The sequence below is a fragment of the Calidris pugnax genome, unplaced genomic scaffold (genome assembly GCF_001431845.1).
Source record: "Calidris pugnax isolate Ruff unplaced genomic scaffold, ASM143184v1 scaffold69, whole genome shotgun sequence".
Lineage (NCBI taxonomy): Eukaryota > Metazoa > Chordata > Aves > Charadriiformes > Scolopacidae > Calidris > Calidris pugnax.
Window position 1 is genome coordinate 9,318,013 of NW_015090859.1, and position 19,781 is coordinate 9,337,793.

The following is a 19,781-nucleotide window of genomic DNA, read 5'->3' on the forward strand; positions in this document are numbered from 1 at the left end:
ACCTACACTTTTAAATTTTGGTGGAAACATAGAAAAACCTAGTGTTTTGTTGGGGTATGATCCCCACAGAGTTTAAAAGCACAGTAGAAACGGATCTTGTAGAGTTACCACAATTAAAGGCAGGGAAAACATCAGTTCTAGGCAACACAAAGATATTTTTTGCTATAAACAGGGAAGTGTGCATTTCTCCTTCAGCACAGAATAATGTCAGAATATGGGTGTTTTAAATATCCTTAACAAGGCCCTACAGAAAAAAAGGCTTTCTGGGCAAACTTTATAAACACAAAATAGCTAAAGCAGTAGATGAAAACCCACAGATATAATTATAGTTCATTTCTGCACACTGAGTCATCCTGACTACGGGCTCTCATTTCAGAACAATGCCCAGCCCTTTCTGCTCTACTTCCTCAGAGGTCTGCTCAAGCAGGGACTTATTCTCCCACGGATGAACCAAGTAACTGGACATGGGCAGGAATTTTTATTTTTTTAAAAAAATATATTTAGTGCTAAAAAATGTTTCCAAAGAACTGCTGGAGGGTGTAAATTCCTGTATGTGAAAAGCAGTTTTGGTTCAGGACCTCATAAGCAGTCTCACGTCATAGTTAGGCAGACCTTTTTAAATCTTGATTGCAAAAATCTTGACTGAGAGCGTAGCGAGAGAGCGGAACAGCTGGTGAGTCATTTATGAAGTGCAAGAAGAAAGATAGGAAGGGCAGCCTGGGGAATAAGCCTCTTCTACCTTGCACAGCTGGAGGGGAGAGATGAGGAGGAGCCTGATACAGGGACGCAGTTACCGAGTCAGTCTCCCAGGAGGGTCAAGGCTGCTCAAACTTATCGCTGGTTGACCTCCGTATGTTGTTCCAGCAGAAGGTGGTTACCCAGGCCCTTGGGGTTCAGCAGTGCTTATTTCCCTCCCCAGGCTCTAGTACCCCCTGCCAGGGAGCAGCAGGGTGAGCAGGGAGCCAAGGGTGACAGCGGGGTGGGACTACTACCCACCCAGTGCAGACCCATGGCACCCAAACATGAGGATCAGAGCAGGCCTGAGAGCGGTCACCTGGGTCTGCTGAGAGTCCAGATCACCAGTTCACGGTGATGAGGTAGAGCTAAAGGTTTCACAGCTTCACACAGCCCTTTCCTACCTCACTCTTGCCAAGGTTTGAGAGCAGCCCTTCAAGCCCAGCTCTGGAGGATGAAGAACCTCTGAGTGCACCCGAGATCCGGGCACCAGCACGGGGACAATTCAGAACATATAATCTGTGGTATTTCCCAAGATGCCCCAAGGTTCTCTTAGCCTTATTTACTGGAAAGGATTAGCCTTTTTTCTTTCAATCTCCCGAAATGTTTTGGCAGAGGAAAGAGATCTTGGAATACAAATGAATAAGCCCATCTTCATTCAACCTCTGTTAAAACTATGCACTCTTCAGCGGAGCTCCCTTCAGCTATGATTAATCATCCTTCCTGGCCAAGGAAATCCCACTCTGCAAGAAGCACTAACGACAAGGGTGAAATATGAGCCAACTGCCATTTCCACTTTTGCATGGCTCACTAGCAGACCAGCTACCCAGCCTTGTAGCCTGCAAGTTCTAGTGCGGCGTTCCCTACCAACCCCCTGTCACTGAACAAAAACCCTTCAGCCACCTCCCATTTGACCAAACGCAACCTAAACCTGAAGAAAAATCTTCACTGCATTTCCACCCAATTCGGAAACGGATACAGAGTTTTGTTTCCAAACTGTGGGTAAATAAACCTTTAGCATGAAAAGATATACTATTTAAACCTCAAAAAAAAAAAGTTTCTAAATGGCAATGTGCCAATTCAGCTATAGTTATGATATCAATTCAGTAATATGAGGGTTTAATCCTGTCCTCATCTAAAAGTCAAGTGAGTAGATTCTGATAGCTTTTTTTCTTCTCATTCAGGGAAATTCTGATGTCAGTATAAAACCACACGAAAAGGGATGAGACCCATCTGGCTATATGGGTAGGCTATTTGATTATTTCACTGTCCAGACACTGTATGTGAAGATTAAAACCTGATTTCTGCCTTTGTTTTTCTTTATTCCTTAGTAGGCTCTCCAGAGTCCTGCTACTTTTTTTCTCTTCTAGTACTCTAATTTATCAAAACTTAATACTCTTTTTAATTTGTCTTGGTAAAGACTCCAGACTGACATTGGGAAGCTAGGAGCAAGTTATTTCTAACATGTTGCTGTTGTATGAACAATATTTCCATGAATCTGTCAATTTTTTAAAGGAAGAAAAATTTTTCTTTGGCATGTCATCTCATGGCTGTGAGCTCCATTATTCATTTGTGCTTTTACCCACTTTTCTCTGTTTTCAAGTTTCTGTCTGATAGCTCTTGTTATGAGAAAAATTGTACAGGCATCTTCTGCAGGCCATTTATGAGGTTACAGACCTCTACTACCCTCATGAAAATTCTCTTTTCTACACTGAGGAGCCATAACATATTTAATTTCTCCATCTAGAGAATATTTTCTGAATCTTTGATCATGGTTTTTTTCCTTTTCTGGTACCTTTTTCTTTATGCTACAGTATCATTTTGGAAATGATACAGTCTATAGAGCAGCATAATGAGGATTTATAGTGAGGTATAACAATGTTGTCTCCCTTATTCTTTATTCCTTTCCTAATAACTACTAATACAGTTTTATCTTCTGAGTGATTTGAAATCCTTGACAGCCAAGATTTCCCTCTTGATTGGGAGGAACTCCAATGTGTAATGTTAAACTTTTTTCCCGTGCACTTTTGCCCTGTATAGTTTTCAACACTGAACTCCCATCTGCTGATGTGTCACTCTGCAATCACTCACTCTGAGATTCTTCTGCAACCCCTTGCACTTCACTTTAGTTTTTACCCCATGATACTTGGCAACGTGAGACTATTTTGTCATTTCTCTTTAGTCTCTTCTCCAGGTCACTCATGGATATGCTGAGCAAGATTGGTCCCAGATGGACTCCTGTCACCAGTCTACTGGTAACACCATCCACTGTGAAATGTTTTTATTTTCTCTTTCCTCTCTATCTTCAGTTATAGACCCATGTGAAGACCTCTCCTTTTACACTTACATTCTTTAAGGTCCATTTTTGAAGAGCCTTGTTAAAGCTGCTTTGCATTATATGATACAGGCAAGTGCCATACATTTAAAGCACAGGTATTCAAAATGGAGCCCTGCTGACAAACTATTAAGAATTTGAGTACGTAGTCCATCAGGCTTATTAACAGGGTAATTAAAAAAAAAAAAAAAAAGGATAAGACTAGGAACTTAATACATGCAGTTAAGAAGTAAATGAGATGTTTTTATACAGATTGTTAAAACAGTTGACGAAGAAATTGATCAGTCAAGAAAGTGTAGAGAAAGGAAAGAAGAAAGACAAAAGACAGTGGTGGATAAAGAGGATAAGGAAGCGAGAAAAAAATCCAGCAACAAGCTGAGCGGCAAACAGTATGGTATTGTGATTTGGTTAATTGTTCTACGGCGCCCAGGCCAGGATACCTGTGCTGCCATACAAGACAGACAGACTCCAGCCTGTCTGCATGGGAGTCTCCATAATCCTGTCGCTGTACCTTACTGCAAGCAATACTGTCACGCGTCCAGCCCCCTCAGTCTTCCCTCTTCCCCAGGTAAATCTCTGCCTGCCTGCTACTTATTCACCATGGCATTTCTCATGCCCTGTATTTTGTAGTCCCACCAGTTACTATCCACAGTGCTTTTTTATTTCAAGAAAGGATTATTTATTTACTGATGCCATATTACAAATTCTAAGAGCTATGTTCCAGGAACACCTTCCTCCTTAGGAAGCCTCAGTGGTCCTACATTGCTCAGTTGAGAAGTTTCAGTCTTGGTCAGTAAGAAAAATGTTTTTCCTTCACAGGTAGTTTATAAACAGAAGTTCACAGTCACTGCCATTATATTAATGTGGTTTGGTTTTTTGTGTAACTTTTTTCTTATATAACCAACAAAGCAGAAAATCTCTGCATATTCAAAGCATCATTTTAAATTGAAAGCAAGCAAGGTATTGAGAAGTCTACACATAAAATAAATTGAATCTTTTCATGCTAGAAACATCTGGCTTCATAAAGATACAACAGAGAACCATCTTAATGATAAGAACCGTTTATTTTTGAAGTCTCTGCCATTGTACTGGGATGGCAGGCTATGTAATTGTTTCTATTTTTAAAATAGATTACTGCAAAAGTAGCCTTTCTTTGGAGTATAATACACACAATCATTTTTTCTCAGAAAAGGTTGAGAAAAGGAGAGGAACATTAAGGCAAAAGTAGCCTTTCTTTGGAGTATAATACACACAATCATTTTTTCTCAGAAAAGGTTGAGAAAAGGAGAGGAACATTTGCAAGACTTCTGTTATTTAGTCTGTAAGGATGGAGCTGAAATTTAGACTGAAAAATTAGCATTTACAAAACTAGCAGCAAAAAAACCCCACACTTATTATTTTAAGATTACATTTAAAACTATTTTGCTTAAAACTTCTTCAAGTCCAGGGGAGAAATTGGAAGTGTATCAGAGCATAGGGTAACAGCTTACAATACAGAAGCTGACAGAAATTAGACATTTTAATACATTGTTCTGACTTCATTAGAACTTAACTTAGGCTGGTATCTGGTTTATGACACAGAGTTTTTAATCTACTCCTTTGTTTTCCTGCCTTTAAGAAGTAAATCTGCTCATAGAGTTTATTCCACTAGCTCAAAGAATAATTTTTCAGGTCCAGTCTCTTGTTGAACGCGTAATACAGAACTTTGAAATGAAATAAACACATTATCTTTACTTAGTTATTTCATACAAGCAAGAGAAACACCTCACAGTGGCCCTAGGTGAGGAGCTTACATGGGAAAGTTACTCCAGAGCAGCCTCCACATGGGAACATTTTTGTGCTTACGCGCCCTGAGCTAGACAATCTACAAACTGAATGTAAAGAGGGAATTAGCAAGATAAAACATAAACAACTCTAGGAAATCAAGTATGCATTCCTTATGAAAATTATTTAAGTCCCAAAGAGTATACTAATGGACATAATATACATTTCATAATACAAAAGGTAACTTATTTTTACACCTTTCTTCTTTTTACTGTGCACTGAATGTGCAACAGCAGAAAAAGTAAAGCACCTGATAAAATCTGTATCCTAATGACTATATAGAGAAGAGCAAAAAATGAAGCTACATAGGCAATGGTAAAGCTGACATTTTCTCAATGAGGATTTTTAATATTATGTGATGTAGCGAAAGCTCAATGGTATTTATGGGACAAAGGAGGTTCACTTCTAGCCCATTGACTTTATCCCTAGCAAGCTAAAAAATTTACTCCACAGTGGAGCAACCATGGAGACACTAAAGCTCTACCTTTTTTTTTTTTTAAAAAAAAAAAGAAGATTGCAAAAATGCTGTAAAAAACAATCTAGATGATAGAAAGTTTTTATATTGATTCTTGTGACTGTTACTTAATTTGACTTTTGACTGAGGTAAAACTCAAATGAAAGCTTATACATTTCTTAGAAAATTACATACTAGTACGCAGTAGAAACATTTTTGTGTTTAAGTTAAAACCCCCATAATTTAAACTCCATTCCAGCATTAAGGAAACTAACAACTCCTTCATGAATTCCAGTAGTTCAATTTTCTACACAATTTCTACCTGTCATCCTTTCCATGTTTCACGGTACTCAAGAGCTGGTACATTTAATTTCTCGGGGAAAGAATCTCTGGGTCTGTATACATATACATGCCTGTATAAGGCTGTTTGACTGAGTGGTAGAAATCTTAGAAACATTTATGTTTCTTCAAGTTTCAGAAAACCAAGGTTGTGTAGCATTATCTCAGCCCGTATTAGACAATAAAGAATATCACGGAATCGGGGAATTGTCAGAGTTGGAAGGGACCTCTAGAGATCATCTAGTCCAACTCCCCTGCTAAAGTAGGATTGCCCAGAGCACATTACTCAGGACTGCATCCAGGCGGGTCTTGAAAATCTCCAAAGAAGGGGACTCCACAACCCCCCTGGGCAGCCTGTTCCAGGGCTCTGTCACCCTCACTGGGAAGAAGTTTTTCCTCATATTTGAGTGGAACCTCTTATGTTCCAGCTTGTGCCCGTTGCCCCTCATCCTGTCACTGGGAACCACTGAAAAGAGTCTGGCTCCATCCTCCCTCAAACCGCCCTCTACATAATGATAAGCATTAATAAGGTCTCCCCTCAGCCTTCTCTTCTCCAGGCTTCTAACTGTAGGAAAAACTTTGGTGGGAGTTTAACCACATATCAATAGGTCCATTTTATATTTTGAAGTGTTTCGTGCAGTTAAGAGATTTGTACAAACTCTCTAGTGAATTTCCTACTGAAAAGTAATCTGTGCTGCAAAGGATGCTCACCCCTTTCTTTAATTCAGTTGAAACGACAGTGAAGCGCCGTCCTGTGGATCCTGGACCCACTGGCCTACCGATTTGGATAATTTTATTCTAATGATATGACCTTTTTCTTTTTTCTTTTTTTTGAGGGGGGGATGTTGGAATGGAGAGAATCTTAGGTTCATTCCCTAATGCATTAGAAACTGTGTGACGGAGCTCTTGAATCTCAGCTTAAATAGGCCAAATACGGGGAATATAACATTGCTGAGTTCCTAAGGGGCTTTGCAGGGTCCAGGGTTTCTGGTAGGTGTGTGAAGGGGAGACCTGACTGTTCACCCGCTCTCCTTTCGTTTAGGAAGTATTGTAAAAACACGCCTGTCATTTTGGTGTACTGCTTCTGCAGCTTCTGACAGGAAGTCAAGTGCTTCCTGAAACCATACCCCGCGGCAGGGCGATAGCGTTACCCTGACCTTTCTTAAAGCCCTCAGGCGAAAGAGGGGGGGCAGGAAAAGGACATACCAGAAGATGTCTAGGGTTTCTGCCATCTTGATCTATCACCTCACCCCGGTTTCCGTATTTCAAGCCCGCAGCCTGATGCTCGCCTCCCTTCACCTGCTCTGCCTCACCGGCAGCCGCTCTTCGCCGGGGTTGCGGGAGAGGCGAAGCAACCCTCCGGTTGCCGCCGAGGCGAAGGACGAAACCCAACGCAACCCGCGAAGGCCGCGGCTCCGCCGCCTCCCGCCCGCAGGAGGATGCGAGCCGGGCGCCCGGCAGCCGGTACGGCCAGGGGTGCTCAGGCCCCGGCCGGCGGGTCTCCCTACCCGGCGGTAGGTACGGCCCGGGGGTGGGGGGAGCCGCTCGGGGGCCCTTCGCTTCCCCGCTCCCGTCCCCTCAGCCGCCGGCCGGTACCCGATGGCGGCGGGGAGGATGATGGTGATGATGATGATGAGGAGGGATGATGATGAGGAGGAGGAGGCCGCCGCCGTTGCATCCGTGACAGGGGCCTGAAGAAGCCGATCCTTGAGGAGGAGGAGGGATGAGGAGGAGGAGGAGGCCGCCGCCGTTGCATCCGTGACAGGGGCCTGAAGAAGCCGATCCTGGGACGGCCCCTTTCCCACCGCCGGCGCTGCTCGCTGAGGGGAAGCGCGAGGAGAAGGAGGAGGGCTCTGTGTGTGTGTGAGAGAGAGACAGAGCGTGGAGATGAGCTCAGCCCTGTCCCCTAGAGCCGCCTGAGGAGACCCGGCTCCTTCCCCCCCCTCGCCGCCGCCGCCATGGCTCACTCCCCCGTGCAGACGGGCCTGCCGGGGATGCAGGTGAGGACCGGGCGGCGGGAGGGGCCGGCCCCAAGGGCAGGCGCGGACACGCACCCCCGGCGGGGACGGGCTCTCGCCGCCTCTCCCCGCCGGTGGGGATTTGGAGAGGGGGGGAAGGGAACGGCGCGAAGGGGCGCAGTGCTCCTCGGTAAAGGGGGTTCCCTGGGGCGGAGGGACAGGGCGAGGGGAGAAAACGCTTCTTCGTTCTGTCTGGGCCCCGGGGTGGGCTGGGGAGGGGTAAGGGGGGGATAAGGAGGGGGATCTCGTAGCCCGTGGAAACGGAACGTGCTGTCAGCGCTGCGAGTAATGCCTAACGAGGTCCCTCCGCCTGGAGAACCCCTCCCTCTCTCCCCCCTTCCTCCCTCTCCCCTTCCTCAGCCGTCTCTGGTTCGCCGCAAGCCTGCGGAGCGGAGGGGCGAGCGCTTCCTCTCCCGCTCCCCACCTCTAGGAGTTCTCCTCGTGGAGCGAAGCGTGACGCGATGGGCCATTTTCGGTCCCGTTATTTTGACATGATTCGGGGAAGCAGACATAAAAAAAAACCAAAAAAACAAACCCAACAAACAGGGCCCGAAAATGTTGACCTTCAGCGCGTGCTGCAGTGCCCATCTCTGTGGTGCTGGCTAGTGGGAGCGCTGCCTGAAGGTGGGTGTTGGGGGATTGTGTTTGGCTCTTAAGAATCGGTTAGTTGTTGTTATACAATGGAATTTGCTGGTTCTGTGTTGTAACTATATTTTTGAAATAACCGATGTGGTTTTCTGGCGACTGAGCTGGCTTCCCCCCCCCTTTTTTTTTTCCTTAATCCAAACGTAAACTACTGCCAGAAAAACATTAAGGTCACTGGTATCTGTGTGTTGTTATTCTAATGCTTCCCACATCTTATTAGAAACTTCCCTGCCCCAACCTCCAAAAGAAAAACTTCTGAATGGCATGTAGAGTTTTTCGCAATTTATCTTTTGGATTGAAAGTTTTTGTGCTTTATTTGATTTAAGTATTGATTTACTCTGGTTTGTTTTTCCACAAGTCAAGATCCTAAGTCGTGAATCTTTTTTCTTTACATAACTTGAGGATTTGCATTTAAACTGTTACATGCTCAGGCATGGCATGAATTATATGCTCAGGCATAGTACTGGATGCCAAATAGAGTATGTAGGCCCTCACTCTGAGCTGGTTAATTTATTGCTCTGTAGGTACTGCTGTTGAGTGTTCAAGTTCACCTTCCAAATATGAGCAGTTCACTGATTGCTGGAGACAGAGAAGTAAGGGTTGCTTGCTTTAGCTTGGGCTAGATTAATGTTGCATTTTTTTATCTTTTTGAAACATGCTAGAACCAAGATGACTATCTACTTACTTTGAAATACGATCTGTAATATTTTAGAATTAAAAATTCAGATTTGTAGCTGCTCAGAAGTGAGAGAATGAAGATTACTCCAGCAATATGCATGTACTGCTTATGCGTGTCACTGCATGATCTCTCTAAGGACCTGCTTTTTTATTGACTTGATTTGTTACTTAGTTTGTAATACTGTTAGCTGTACTAAATGGGTAGATATTCAGCGTTTTTGTCAGTCCACATACTTTGGGAGTTTACTTCAAATCTCTTTTTATTCAGGACGGTGTTATTTTTCTCATTAATTTTTATTGTATTATTATGAGAGTTTCTGAAGTGTGAATTTTAACAGGTTTAAAAAACCCAAACACATCAAAGTAAGGACTTGCTGATAGGTAGAGACATAAAGTCTGTCAGCAATATGAATACCACTTGCTAATTTTCTTTGTCAAGTTCAAGATGTCTATATCCATTTCCATTCTGTCAGAGTATATAGCAATTTTATAGTGGTCTGTTTTCAGTACATGATTCTCTTTGATTTTACTTGCAGATACGTGTTCAAAGAGTAAGGGACATACAATGTGTGACACCTACTTAAAAAAGACAAAGGTTATGGCTTGGGACTTTTTATTATGTAGAAGAGAGAGGAATAGAGCTTAGTTCTCTGGGTTATAATTAAACTGCCGAAATCACGGGACTATCTTTTCTTTTTCTGTAGTGTGATCCCTCCTCCCCACCTACCAGCTTCTGCAACAAACGGCGTAAGCAGTGTCAGCGACAAGTTGTGCAGCTTTCTCCTACATTCTTTGCTGCACTTATACAAGAGAGCAGTCAGTATCCTAGTGTGAACAGGAGTAACTTCTTGACTCCCAAAAAATCACATGCAAGCACAACGCTTTATTAATGCTGTTTGGCGTGAGCAGAGTAGTGTGTCGATAGAGCAGAGGAGTGAAGGATTAATGTATTTCTCTCTGAACAACATATCTGATTGATGTTTAAAGAGTGATGCATAAAAAGTGAGTGGGTAGAGAGTGAGCCAAAGGAATGAAAAACTGTGGAGGAAATGTAGGATGGTGCTGGAAGGTTGACAAAACCTGAGATTCGCTGTCTGCTATGAAGTGGGCATGTTGTAACCTGAATAAAACCAGAGTTGGGGTTTTGACCTAAATTTCTCTGTGTGCAAATAAGTTTGAACTCGAAGTTTATGCTGTCCTTGGTTTAAGGGCTTTGTGTAGATAGGAGTTTGAGTGTGTGGCATGAAGGTGCACCATTACTAAACTGAGAGTACGTTGTCTTCCTTCTCTGTGCTTTTTAGTATTGCTCTGGGGAGAATGCTTGTTTGTCTGCAATGCATGAGATTTCTGCAAGGCTGGCTTGGAATCAGTGTATATGACCTTGATTTTTAGACTGGCCTGCATTTCAAGGCTGTGGTAAGCTTCTATAGCTTCTTTATGGGAGCTATATTTTAAATAAAAAAAGTACTGTGTTTATAAATTTATGGTAAGATTGCTTGCTGAACCGTAATGTATTTTAGAATCATAGAATGGTCCAGGCCGGAAGGGACCTCCGAAGGTCGTCTAGTCTGACCTCCCCGCAGTCAGCAGGGACACCCCCAACTAGACCAGGTTGCCCAGGGCCTCGTCGAGCCTCACCTTGAATATCTCCAGGGATGGGGCCTCAACCACCTCCCTGGGCAACCTGTTCCAGTGCTCCACTACCCTCACAGTAAAGAACCCTCTCCTAATCTCCAATCTAATTCTGCTCTCCTCCAGTTTAAAGCCATTGTCCCTCGTCCTGTCACTACAGGCCTTTGTAAACAGGCTTTCCCCAGCCTTCCTGTAGGCCCCCTTCAGGTACTGGAAGGCTGCTGTTAAGTCTCCCCAGAGCCTCCTCTTCGGGAGGAAGCATTTGAAGCACTCCTAACATTTGAAGCATGTTAGGAGGGTGCTGGACCAAAAAGCTCGGGAAACATAGACTGGCAGAGAAAAATCTTACAGGATGAAGCTGTAAAACACAGTACTTGCTACACATCAAGCTGTGGATATATTTTGGATATGTGGCAGCAGCCAGTTTTAAGAAAAATTTAAACAATAAAATGCTAAACTGCATAGTGATTAAATATCTTCCTTCTTAAAGGAAGTGGCTTTCCCCACTTAAAAAACTTGGGGTTAAGCTGCATCTGGTTTGCTTGTATTTTTCTTTTTTTCTGAAGTTAGAGAACCAGAAAAGCAGTTTTTTACCCTAGCTTTTCTGTGTACTTCTATCTGTGTGATATAACTGTAAACAGGTTTTATTAACCTACTTTAAAACGAGACTTATACTATAAACTCATCCTGAGAAAAGATAAATGGCTCTGTCAGCTTCAGATCCCACAGAAGTGAGAAAGCCCACAGGTGGTTTGCCTTTTTGGTGTTTGCTGTGTTCAGGCAGCACAGTGCCACAGTTAGAATGGAGCTAGGTATGACTTCTAGCTGTAATTTTAGGTGCTTCCATAGTAAAGGCAGTTAAAAGCTTCAGGTGAATAAGAATTTCAAATACACTTCTGTGGCATAATGAACACTGCTACTGGTGGACTGTGGAGTTACTGATTAGAAATAATTATTGTTGCCTTGTTTTTCCTGCTTGTCTCCTAAAGGGGAAAAAAGAACCAAAAAAAAAACCAACTGCACCCTTCCCTGAAACCCTGAACCTTTATTTTTTTTGTCCTAAGAAGAATAATTTTCTGAGAAGGTTGGTTCGTATTTTTAGGGGTGCCTGTATGTCAGCTTCATCAAATTCCTGAGGTGCTTTTAAAATTCCATCATCTTTAAGCCAAAGCCTCTTCTGGGTGATAAACCTTTCTTTATCTTCCTCCCTTTCAGTCTTCTGGTAACAATATTTATGCAGTAAGTTGTTTTTATTCATTCTTTATTATTATTTTTAATACAAGAGCTACACATTCTTCATCCAAAATGTAAATAAGCACTTACATTCACACCGTCTTGCTTCAAGAAATGTTAAAAGTTTAACTAAATTTAAGTGGCGACTTGACAAATGAACAGAAAAGAAAGGTTGTTAAGTATAAAGGCATTGTTTCTGGCTCAGAAAGTGTCTGAATTGTCAGTTTGCTGGAGACTGGAAGAGTGTTTTGGGAAATGCTGCTATTTACTTGTCTATTCTTGCATTGTTCCCAAGAAGTTCAATTTTGACTGGTGTAGGAGAACTGTTCTGGCCTAGAGGATCCTTTGTTCTGATCCAGCATGGCTGTTCTTTTATTAAACACTATATATATTACTGTCTTCCCTGTTATAACTCATTCTCCTTTTAAAATAAACTGTTGTAACTACTTCTTGTACAAACCATGGGTTTGGTAATTGCAAGACATTAGGTTGCTAAATCAAAGGCACTGGGAAGTCCATGTAGCCTCTGCTGCCTTCCATTTGCAGGTTCTGGGTAGGAGATTAATTTTCCCCAATTTTAATTTTTTTTGAAAGTTGAAGTTATGGGTTTGGTTTTTTTCCCCCTCAGTCTTTAAGCTTCTTCGTTCTTTTATTTCTGTGGCTTTTGCAGGTCCTTTTTTATTAGGTGGAAAATAACTGGTAGTAAACCATCAAGTATAGACTGCTTTGTCTTTGGGGAGCAGTTTGAGGTATACTCAGTCTGTTACTTTTTTGGGCTGATTTCATCACTTCGTGAATAGCTGAAGGGTTTATTAGGAGAGCTTTTTGGAATAAGGATTGGCAATAGTGAATCCTCAATTTTTGTGATTCTCTATGTTATGTTGTTTCAGCCCTTTTGTGGTTTTGTAGCTATGCTTTTTAGACATGCTCTCTAGAATTTTGTTTAATTTTAAATGTTTATATAGAGGTAAGGTGGAGTGTTTATACAGAGGCAAAGGAGGTAAGGAGAGGTACTCTTAGTTTCCATAGGCTGAACTTGAAAAATCTGGTTCATCTGGTTCTGGATCTTTGCTGTGGTATCAGTCACATCCAAGATGGTTGGTTGTCCTTGTCAGTTACCAAGTGACCCATGTCAGCATTCACCTTTCTATCTTAACTCTCACCATTGGTGCCAACAGCCTCTGAACAGGAAAAACATATTTTCATCAGTGGCCTTCCGGAACAGGTAAACAGACATTGCTTATGGCAACTGTGTCTTTCAGGTACCCTTCTAGAGACCACTCAGGCTGGTTTCATGTACCAGTTTCATGTTTGCATAAGTTGCCCTTTTAGTCAGCTGTCATCTTTGTTCCCCAGAAAGACAGAAGGCTACTGATGTAGTGAATACATTTAAATACTAGGGCTTTTGTTATGAGTGGTGTACAAGGCTTTGATGTCAGCTTTTACATAGTGGCATCTTTTGTATCTCCGAGATAGGAAATGGATATATGTATCTCGGCTACATTTTAAAATTTTGTGTAAATTCTTTTCATGCTCCATTTCTTGGGTGGAGGGAGTAGGGGATGTACCAAACACTGGTTAACAAAGCCAGCAGGACTTGTAATATAAGTTACTGTATCCTAGAATAATTTACCTAGCTTTTCACTTTGTGATGATGCAGCTGCCTGCATTGGTGGAGCACTATTTAATTAAGTGATATTGTGTGTGGCTAAAAGTAGTCATTTGTACGGATGCAGCTATATAATCAAAACCTCTTTTACTTGCAAACTCTTTGAACTGAGGACTTTGAGTTCATCCATATACATCTCTTAATCTAAGGTAAATTTCCACATACATGTATGTATCTGACAACTAATATCAGAGATGATACGTTAGGAAGCATCGCTTCAATGTACTGAATTTGACATGTAGAGGGAGAAATTCTGTAAGAGAATACTTAGTTTTATGAGAAGACACAAAGATAATGACTCTGTACTACGTGAGACCAGTGCCCGAACAATTTTAATCTTGGGTTTCCTAACCTGTCATTACAATGATCTCCCTTTCCCTGTAGGGCAAAGTTGTTTTTATGGTGTTCTTCAGCTTCCATATTCCAGTTCCTTGGTACAGAGGAGCTTGACTGTGAATGTAGCAACTTCATTTTGGCAAAGTTGTTGACTCCCTTCAGTTGATGTGTTTGGGTTGTATGCCTAATTGAGTCTTGAGCCAAGGTGATGAGGGCATTCACAAGTTAGTTGATACCAGTAAAATCTGTTGGTTTGGGTTTTTTTCCCCTAAGCTTGTTTTAAACTTTAGTATATTACCTGGCACCAAACTTCTGAGTATGTTGAGGATGTATAATTCCAAAATCAGATAGATGTAGTTTACTTTTGAAGAGGTATATTAAATAGAGAGTCTTCTTTAGTAAAATTGTTTTCATAAGCTAATAAATACTTTGTTTATTGGAAGTATATATGTATGGAATTGTTCCATTTTACTGGAAAAGAACAGATCTGGAAGTAATAAATATTTAGGTTGCACAAGCATCAGACTGTTTTCTGTATGTTGACTCTACATTAGTATAGAACTAAGTGCTTTCTGCAGTGTAACTCTATAGAAAGTGAGGCTTAAACCAGGAAAATTTGGAGAATGCTTGTACTCCCCTGTTCTATTTTTAGTTGTACTGTCAGGCAGCTTCTTAAGAGGCATACATCTGGATTTTCTTGTCAGATGATAAAATGGGTAGAAGAAGAGTCTCCACTCAAATTACGGGATTGCTGCAGATCCTAAAACTCACTCTTTTTCTTCTTTTCCTCAATTAGTATTAATGCAACATAAATTTCTAAATTATTCTATTACCATTAGCATTCTATTCTTCTATTTCTAAACACATCTATTAGCATTCTATTAGTATTCTTCTGTTAGCATATATCAATAATGCTTCTATTAACATTATTTGTTCAGCCATTTGCCATAATGCTGGAAATTTCCCCAAAGAGTCAGTACTTTCTTTTTTCTTTTTATCAATAGCTTAGCTAATTAAGAGTGACTTTTACTTTGATTGATTGACCTATTAGCAAGTGGAAACAAGTGAGAGACATTGTTATAAACTTTTGTTTGGAACTCGTCTCCTTAGCTGTTTTTCTCTTGGTGTCTAAAGTAGATTTTTAGGCTTCATTGCTGTGCTTTGTCTACTGATGATACTGATACTTTTTTGGTGTTTTCATTGTGTACTCAAGGCATGCAGAGATTTTTCAATTGTAGTGATTCACGTATAAAAAGTGTAATGAATGGAAAGGAAGGAGTCAGCTATAGGTTATGAAAGTTTTTAGTGATGTTATATTAAAATAAATAAAAAAAAAAAAGGAGCCTGAGAAACTATTCAGAAACTCAGCATATTTAATTGGAATTTCTTTCTGAATGCTTGTAAAAAGCAGGCTATGGTTAGTTAACTATTAATTTTGGAATTAAACTCTTAATGTTATATACTAAGCAGCTTTCTGAATGAAAATTTGAGTGAAAATATAATAAAATTACAGTGTGATTTAAGCAGGCGACATTGCACCCAGAAAATGATATTAGTTCACTGGGAATTTGGAAGCATGCTTTGGATAGCCACGTAATGGATAAAGAACTGAATGTTTCATATTCTGAATCTCACATAAGTGCATCTTCCTTGAATTAACTGGAAAAAGGTTTATACAGTGACTGAAGAATGCTTTTATGATAGGCTGACTTTAGAAAACTTTTTTATTCCCCTGGAAACATGCTTAAAACATGTTCCAATCTAGTTAGAAATCAGGGCAAGGGAGTTGAACTGTGTGACAAATGACAAACTTTGCATAATATGTTTTTAGCCTCTTCTGCTTGTGACATCAAAAGTGTTTGAGATGTGCAAGATTTTACAGCTTTATTCTTTACTTCCTCTCTCCTCCTCTTCCTGCCCTTACGACCCACTGAAGTTTCATGGCAGAATTTATGACAGTTTTTCTTCTTTTTCATAGTTAATGTATTGCTAATTCTTCAAAATTGTGTTTGCATTTCTTTCCCCAGAAAAAAAATCCCTTATGGTAGTGTGCATCTGAATTGAATAATTATAGTATTGGAGATGGAAAATGAGAAATATGGAATACGTACATTTCTAGAATAAAAGAAATGAACAGTCGTGCTCTTTTTGATTATTGACAAATTCTCAGTGAAACAGCTGGATCTTAGTTTTACACCTAGTTAGCACAGATGAATGCTTTCATTCTAGTCTTTGTACCTTTCATTAAATGTTTTACTGATTATACTTCTAAAAAGAAAATAAAAAATCAGTTGTTTCTGTTCATGATAATTCTAAAGTGGTTATCCTAGTTCAGCTAATTTTACTTTATTATTGACAGGTGAAACTGAGAGATAACTCCCTTTGGGTCAGATTTTCAGGTTTCTTAAAAATGTCTTTTTTCCTTTGTTTAGATAGAAGTCCTACACTGTAAATCCAAATACTTTAATATATTTTATCGTTTTGTGTTAATTAGTTGCTCTTTGAAAGCACAGGTAGGGCTTGATACCATGCAGTAAAATTGAGCACTGGCTCTGTTTTATTTCAGTTTCCCACCAACCACAGGAAATAATCTTGCGCTATTCATATATGTGGATGTCAGTTATTCATATGTGATATATATATATATACTGCAGAAAGAAAAAACTTGTGAGCTTCACAGCTTTAAAGCCACTTGCTAGCCAGTCAGTCTGCAGCCTATACTGGTGTAGAGTGCTACTTGTCCACAAGTGCGGGACTTCGCATTTGCCTTTGTTGAATTTAATGAGGTTTGTGTTGACCCATTTCTCCAGACTGCTGAGGTCCCCCTTGAATGGCAGCACAAACAACTAGTGTATCAACCATTCCTACCAGTTCTGTGCCATTAGCAAACTTGTTGAGGGTATGTTTTCCTCCAGTGTCCAGGTTATAGGTGAAGATACTAAACAGTATTGACCCCAGTATCAACCCCTGGGCAGTGACTGGCCTCCAGCTGGACTTTGCACTACTGATTTCCTTGCCTAATCCCTGTACTCTTGGACAATGTCTATATTTCTCCTGAGTCACTTGACCCTGCCTCTGCCTCTTTGTATACTTTCTCTTTATGTTTGAGTTTAGTCAGGAGTCACTTTTTCACCCATGCAGTCTTTCTGCCAACTGTTCTTGTGTTCCTGCATGTGAGGTGGATCATTCTTGAACTTGGAGGAGGTAAACCTTGAAAATCAACCAGCTCTCCTTGATCACTTTTGTCTCTAGGACTGTTTCCTCTTGACTTATTCCAAGCAGATCCATGGTCTGTCTGCTCTTCCTTGAGCCCTTCACCAGTAGAATTGAGGAGAAGATCACTTGGGCCCTGTGCTCTTGACCCTCATCCCCAGGACCATGTAGTCATGGTTGATATGCTCCGGGTCTCCCTAGGCCGTTTCGGTGGTGCCCGACACGAAAGAGTTGCATGGGGTAATAGAGCACTGAACAAGCCTCAGTAGTCTCGCCAAAATGTCCTAAATTGGAGTCCCTGGCAAGCACCGAGCTGTCCTAGGCAGCAGTTCAGCAGATTGGGACCTCCATTCCTTACAGGGAGGGTGTCTGCCACTACTACCCTTGCAACTTCCTCCTGGTGTTGTCATAAAGCTGATGGTTTGTGTACCCTGTTTCTATATTAAATAGGTGTACTTGTGCAAGCAGTACAAAAGTTTGAGCAAGAAGGTGATGCATCTTCTTGTAGAAGATAAAAGTTGTTTAGTTCCTTAATGTGGTAGGTTACACGCCTAACCTGAGTTGTCCAAACTTCTCAATTGCTTCTGATGAATACATATGAAGTACTTGGTGATTCTGTTACGGTCTTCTGAAACTAGTTTTTGTAGGAAGTAAACATTTTTGTGTGAAAGGAACACCAGATAATCACCACACCTTACCAGTGAACAAACCTGTAGTAGTGGTCTTAGAAACAGTGTCGTGCCTCTCTTTTCTCCCTCTATTTTTAGCTTTTGTTTTTATCAGTTGAAAGAAGTCTCAGTGTCTTGTTTAGAATGTGAAAGTGTGATGTTTGGTTGTGAGGCAGAGGAGGAAACCATGAAGACAATGGCCTTACTGCGTTCCTCTCTGAGCATTGACTGTGCTATAAAATTTAAATTGTGGTTGAAGTTTTAGCTTGGATGCTAATAACTTGTGAACATATAAGCTGAATGGGGTCAGATCACAGGCCTATGGGAAGATGTGTAAGAATACAGTAACTTGTAATATTTCTATACATATTTCCACAGCTTCTGCTAAATTTCACTGCTCAAGAATTTCCAGAGCTGGAAGTGATTATCTTGATGGATTTTTTTTTCACTTCCATTAGTTCTTTAGTCCTTAATGATTTTGTAGGGCTTGCTGTCTGCAACATCCTTTTACAGTGCGTATCCAGGTTTATCTGCCTGCATGTGAACAAAGTTCAAAACACATTCTTTTTATCTGGAAGTATGGTAGCAGACAGCAGTGATCACCAACAATCACAAGCCAGTTCACCTGTAGGTATTGTTTTTTTTTTCTTTTTCACCAGAAATGTCTGAACCCCTTCAGATGATGTTATTTTGGCTTAGTCTTGATAGGGAATGAGGATTGGACTGACAATTTGGAAATTGATTTTGTGAAATGAAAAGTATACAAAAGGAGGTGTTGAAAGATGATTGTCTATTTTAAAAGAGCAGGCATAGAGAAATTAGAGATCTGCAAGTAAAGTCAGAGAATGAACAACACTTCATAAAAGGAGGTTAGAAATAGGAACTGGAATGAAATGCAGAAAAAGACTCAGTTAAAGCTATATCTTAGGTCAGAATGGTTATGGATGAAGTTTCATGTAACTAGTTTGAATTTCAATAACATTTTCTGTTGAGCTATAGGGACAGCTAGTGCAGACGAGAATTAGAGATTCATAAAAATAAATACATTGTAAGATGTGTATAGTCCTCGCTGTTAGGAGCTTACTGGAGAGGTGATGTCAGAGTGGATGATACTGTTGGTTTCTCCAGGATTGTTCTTGACAGTTGGTGGCAGAAAAGTGACCTTAGCATAAAAAAAGGCAATCCATGCTGATAAAATTTGCTGATGGTTCAAAATCTAAAGGCACTTGCTATACTTGAGAGGCCATTACTGAAGAACTACACAACCTTGAGGATTTGAATTACTGAACAAAATAGCATAAAGTGCAAGGTGCCATGAGTGTGAATTACTACAAAGAACCTTTGCAACAGGCTGAGAGCTCATTAGTTGGAAATGCAGAGGATTAGGAAGAGGTGAGTGGGTGTAGTTGGTCACAGCTGAGTTTCAGCTGTGAGGCCAAATGTAACAAATAGGATCTGAAAATGTATTGGACTATCTTTATACAGTAGAAGTGGGCAACAGTGATGTTATGTACTGAGAATTTAATTCTAAGTGTCATACGTTTTTCTGGCTCGTTAGGGTCAGAAGTAATATGTGGAACAGGTACAGGGAGGTTACTCAAATTATTAGGTGGTCACTCTGCTTACGGTGAAAAGTAAAGGATATTGTTCTTTGGCTAAACAAGCTGGAAACTGAAACAGGATGGTTGCGATTTCACACTTCTGAACACCAGAACTATTCAAAACAAAAACCAAACAAACTCAAGTGGCTATGGAAACTGGAAGTTCTATAATCATTAGATCTCAATGTTCCAGAATTTGCTTTTGATTTGCCACAATTTGTATTCTGTGACACACTTCGAAGGAAATGTGTTAGTGGTAAAGGTGTAGCTCCCCATCAAACAAGGTGATTAGTTTTATCCTTTTGCAGCAGGTGTTGCTGCTCTATTCTGTGGTTTCTATCAAAATTCAGTGTGCTGAATTACATGAAGGCTCTTTTATTGGTTTCCTTTATTTTAATATT

The 19,781-nt window shown here is 40.8% G+C and overlaps 1 protein-coding gene across 3 annotated transcripts in view; it reads left to right on the forward strand.

Moving 5' to 3' along the window:
* The first annotated feature begins 6,784 nt into the window (after window positions 1-6,784).
* Window positions 6,785-19,781, forward strand: part of STK24 (serine/threonine kinase 24) — a 54,959-nt gene continuing 41,962 nt past the window's right edge. The window contains exon 1 of one of the 3 annotated variants that reach the window (XM_014944217.1): window positions 6,785-7,151. In XM_014944217.1, coding sequence (XP_014799703.1) covers window positions 6,900-7,151 — 252 coding nt within the window. In that variant the 5' untranslated portion in view covers window positions 6,785-6,899. Of the gene's footprint in view, window positions 7,202-7,410; window positions 7,688-19,781 lie in introns of those variants that run through there. The other 2 variants (XM_014944219.1, XM_014944220.1) reach the window with 2 other exon arrangements.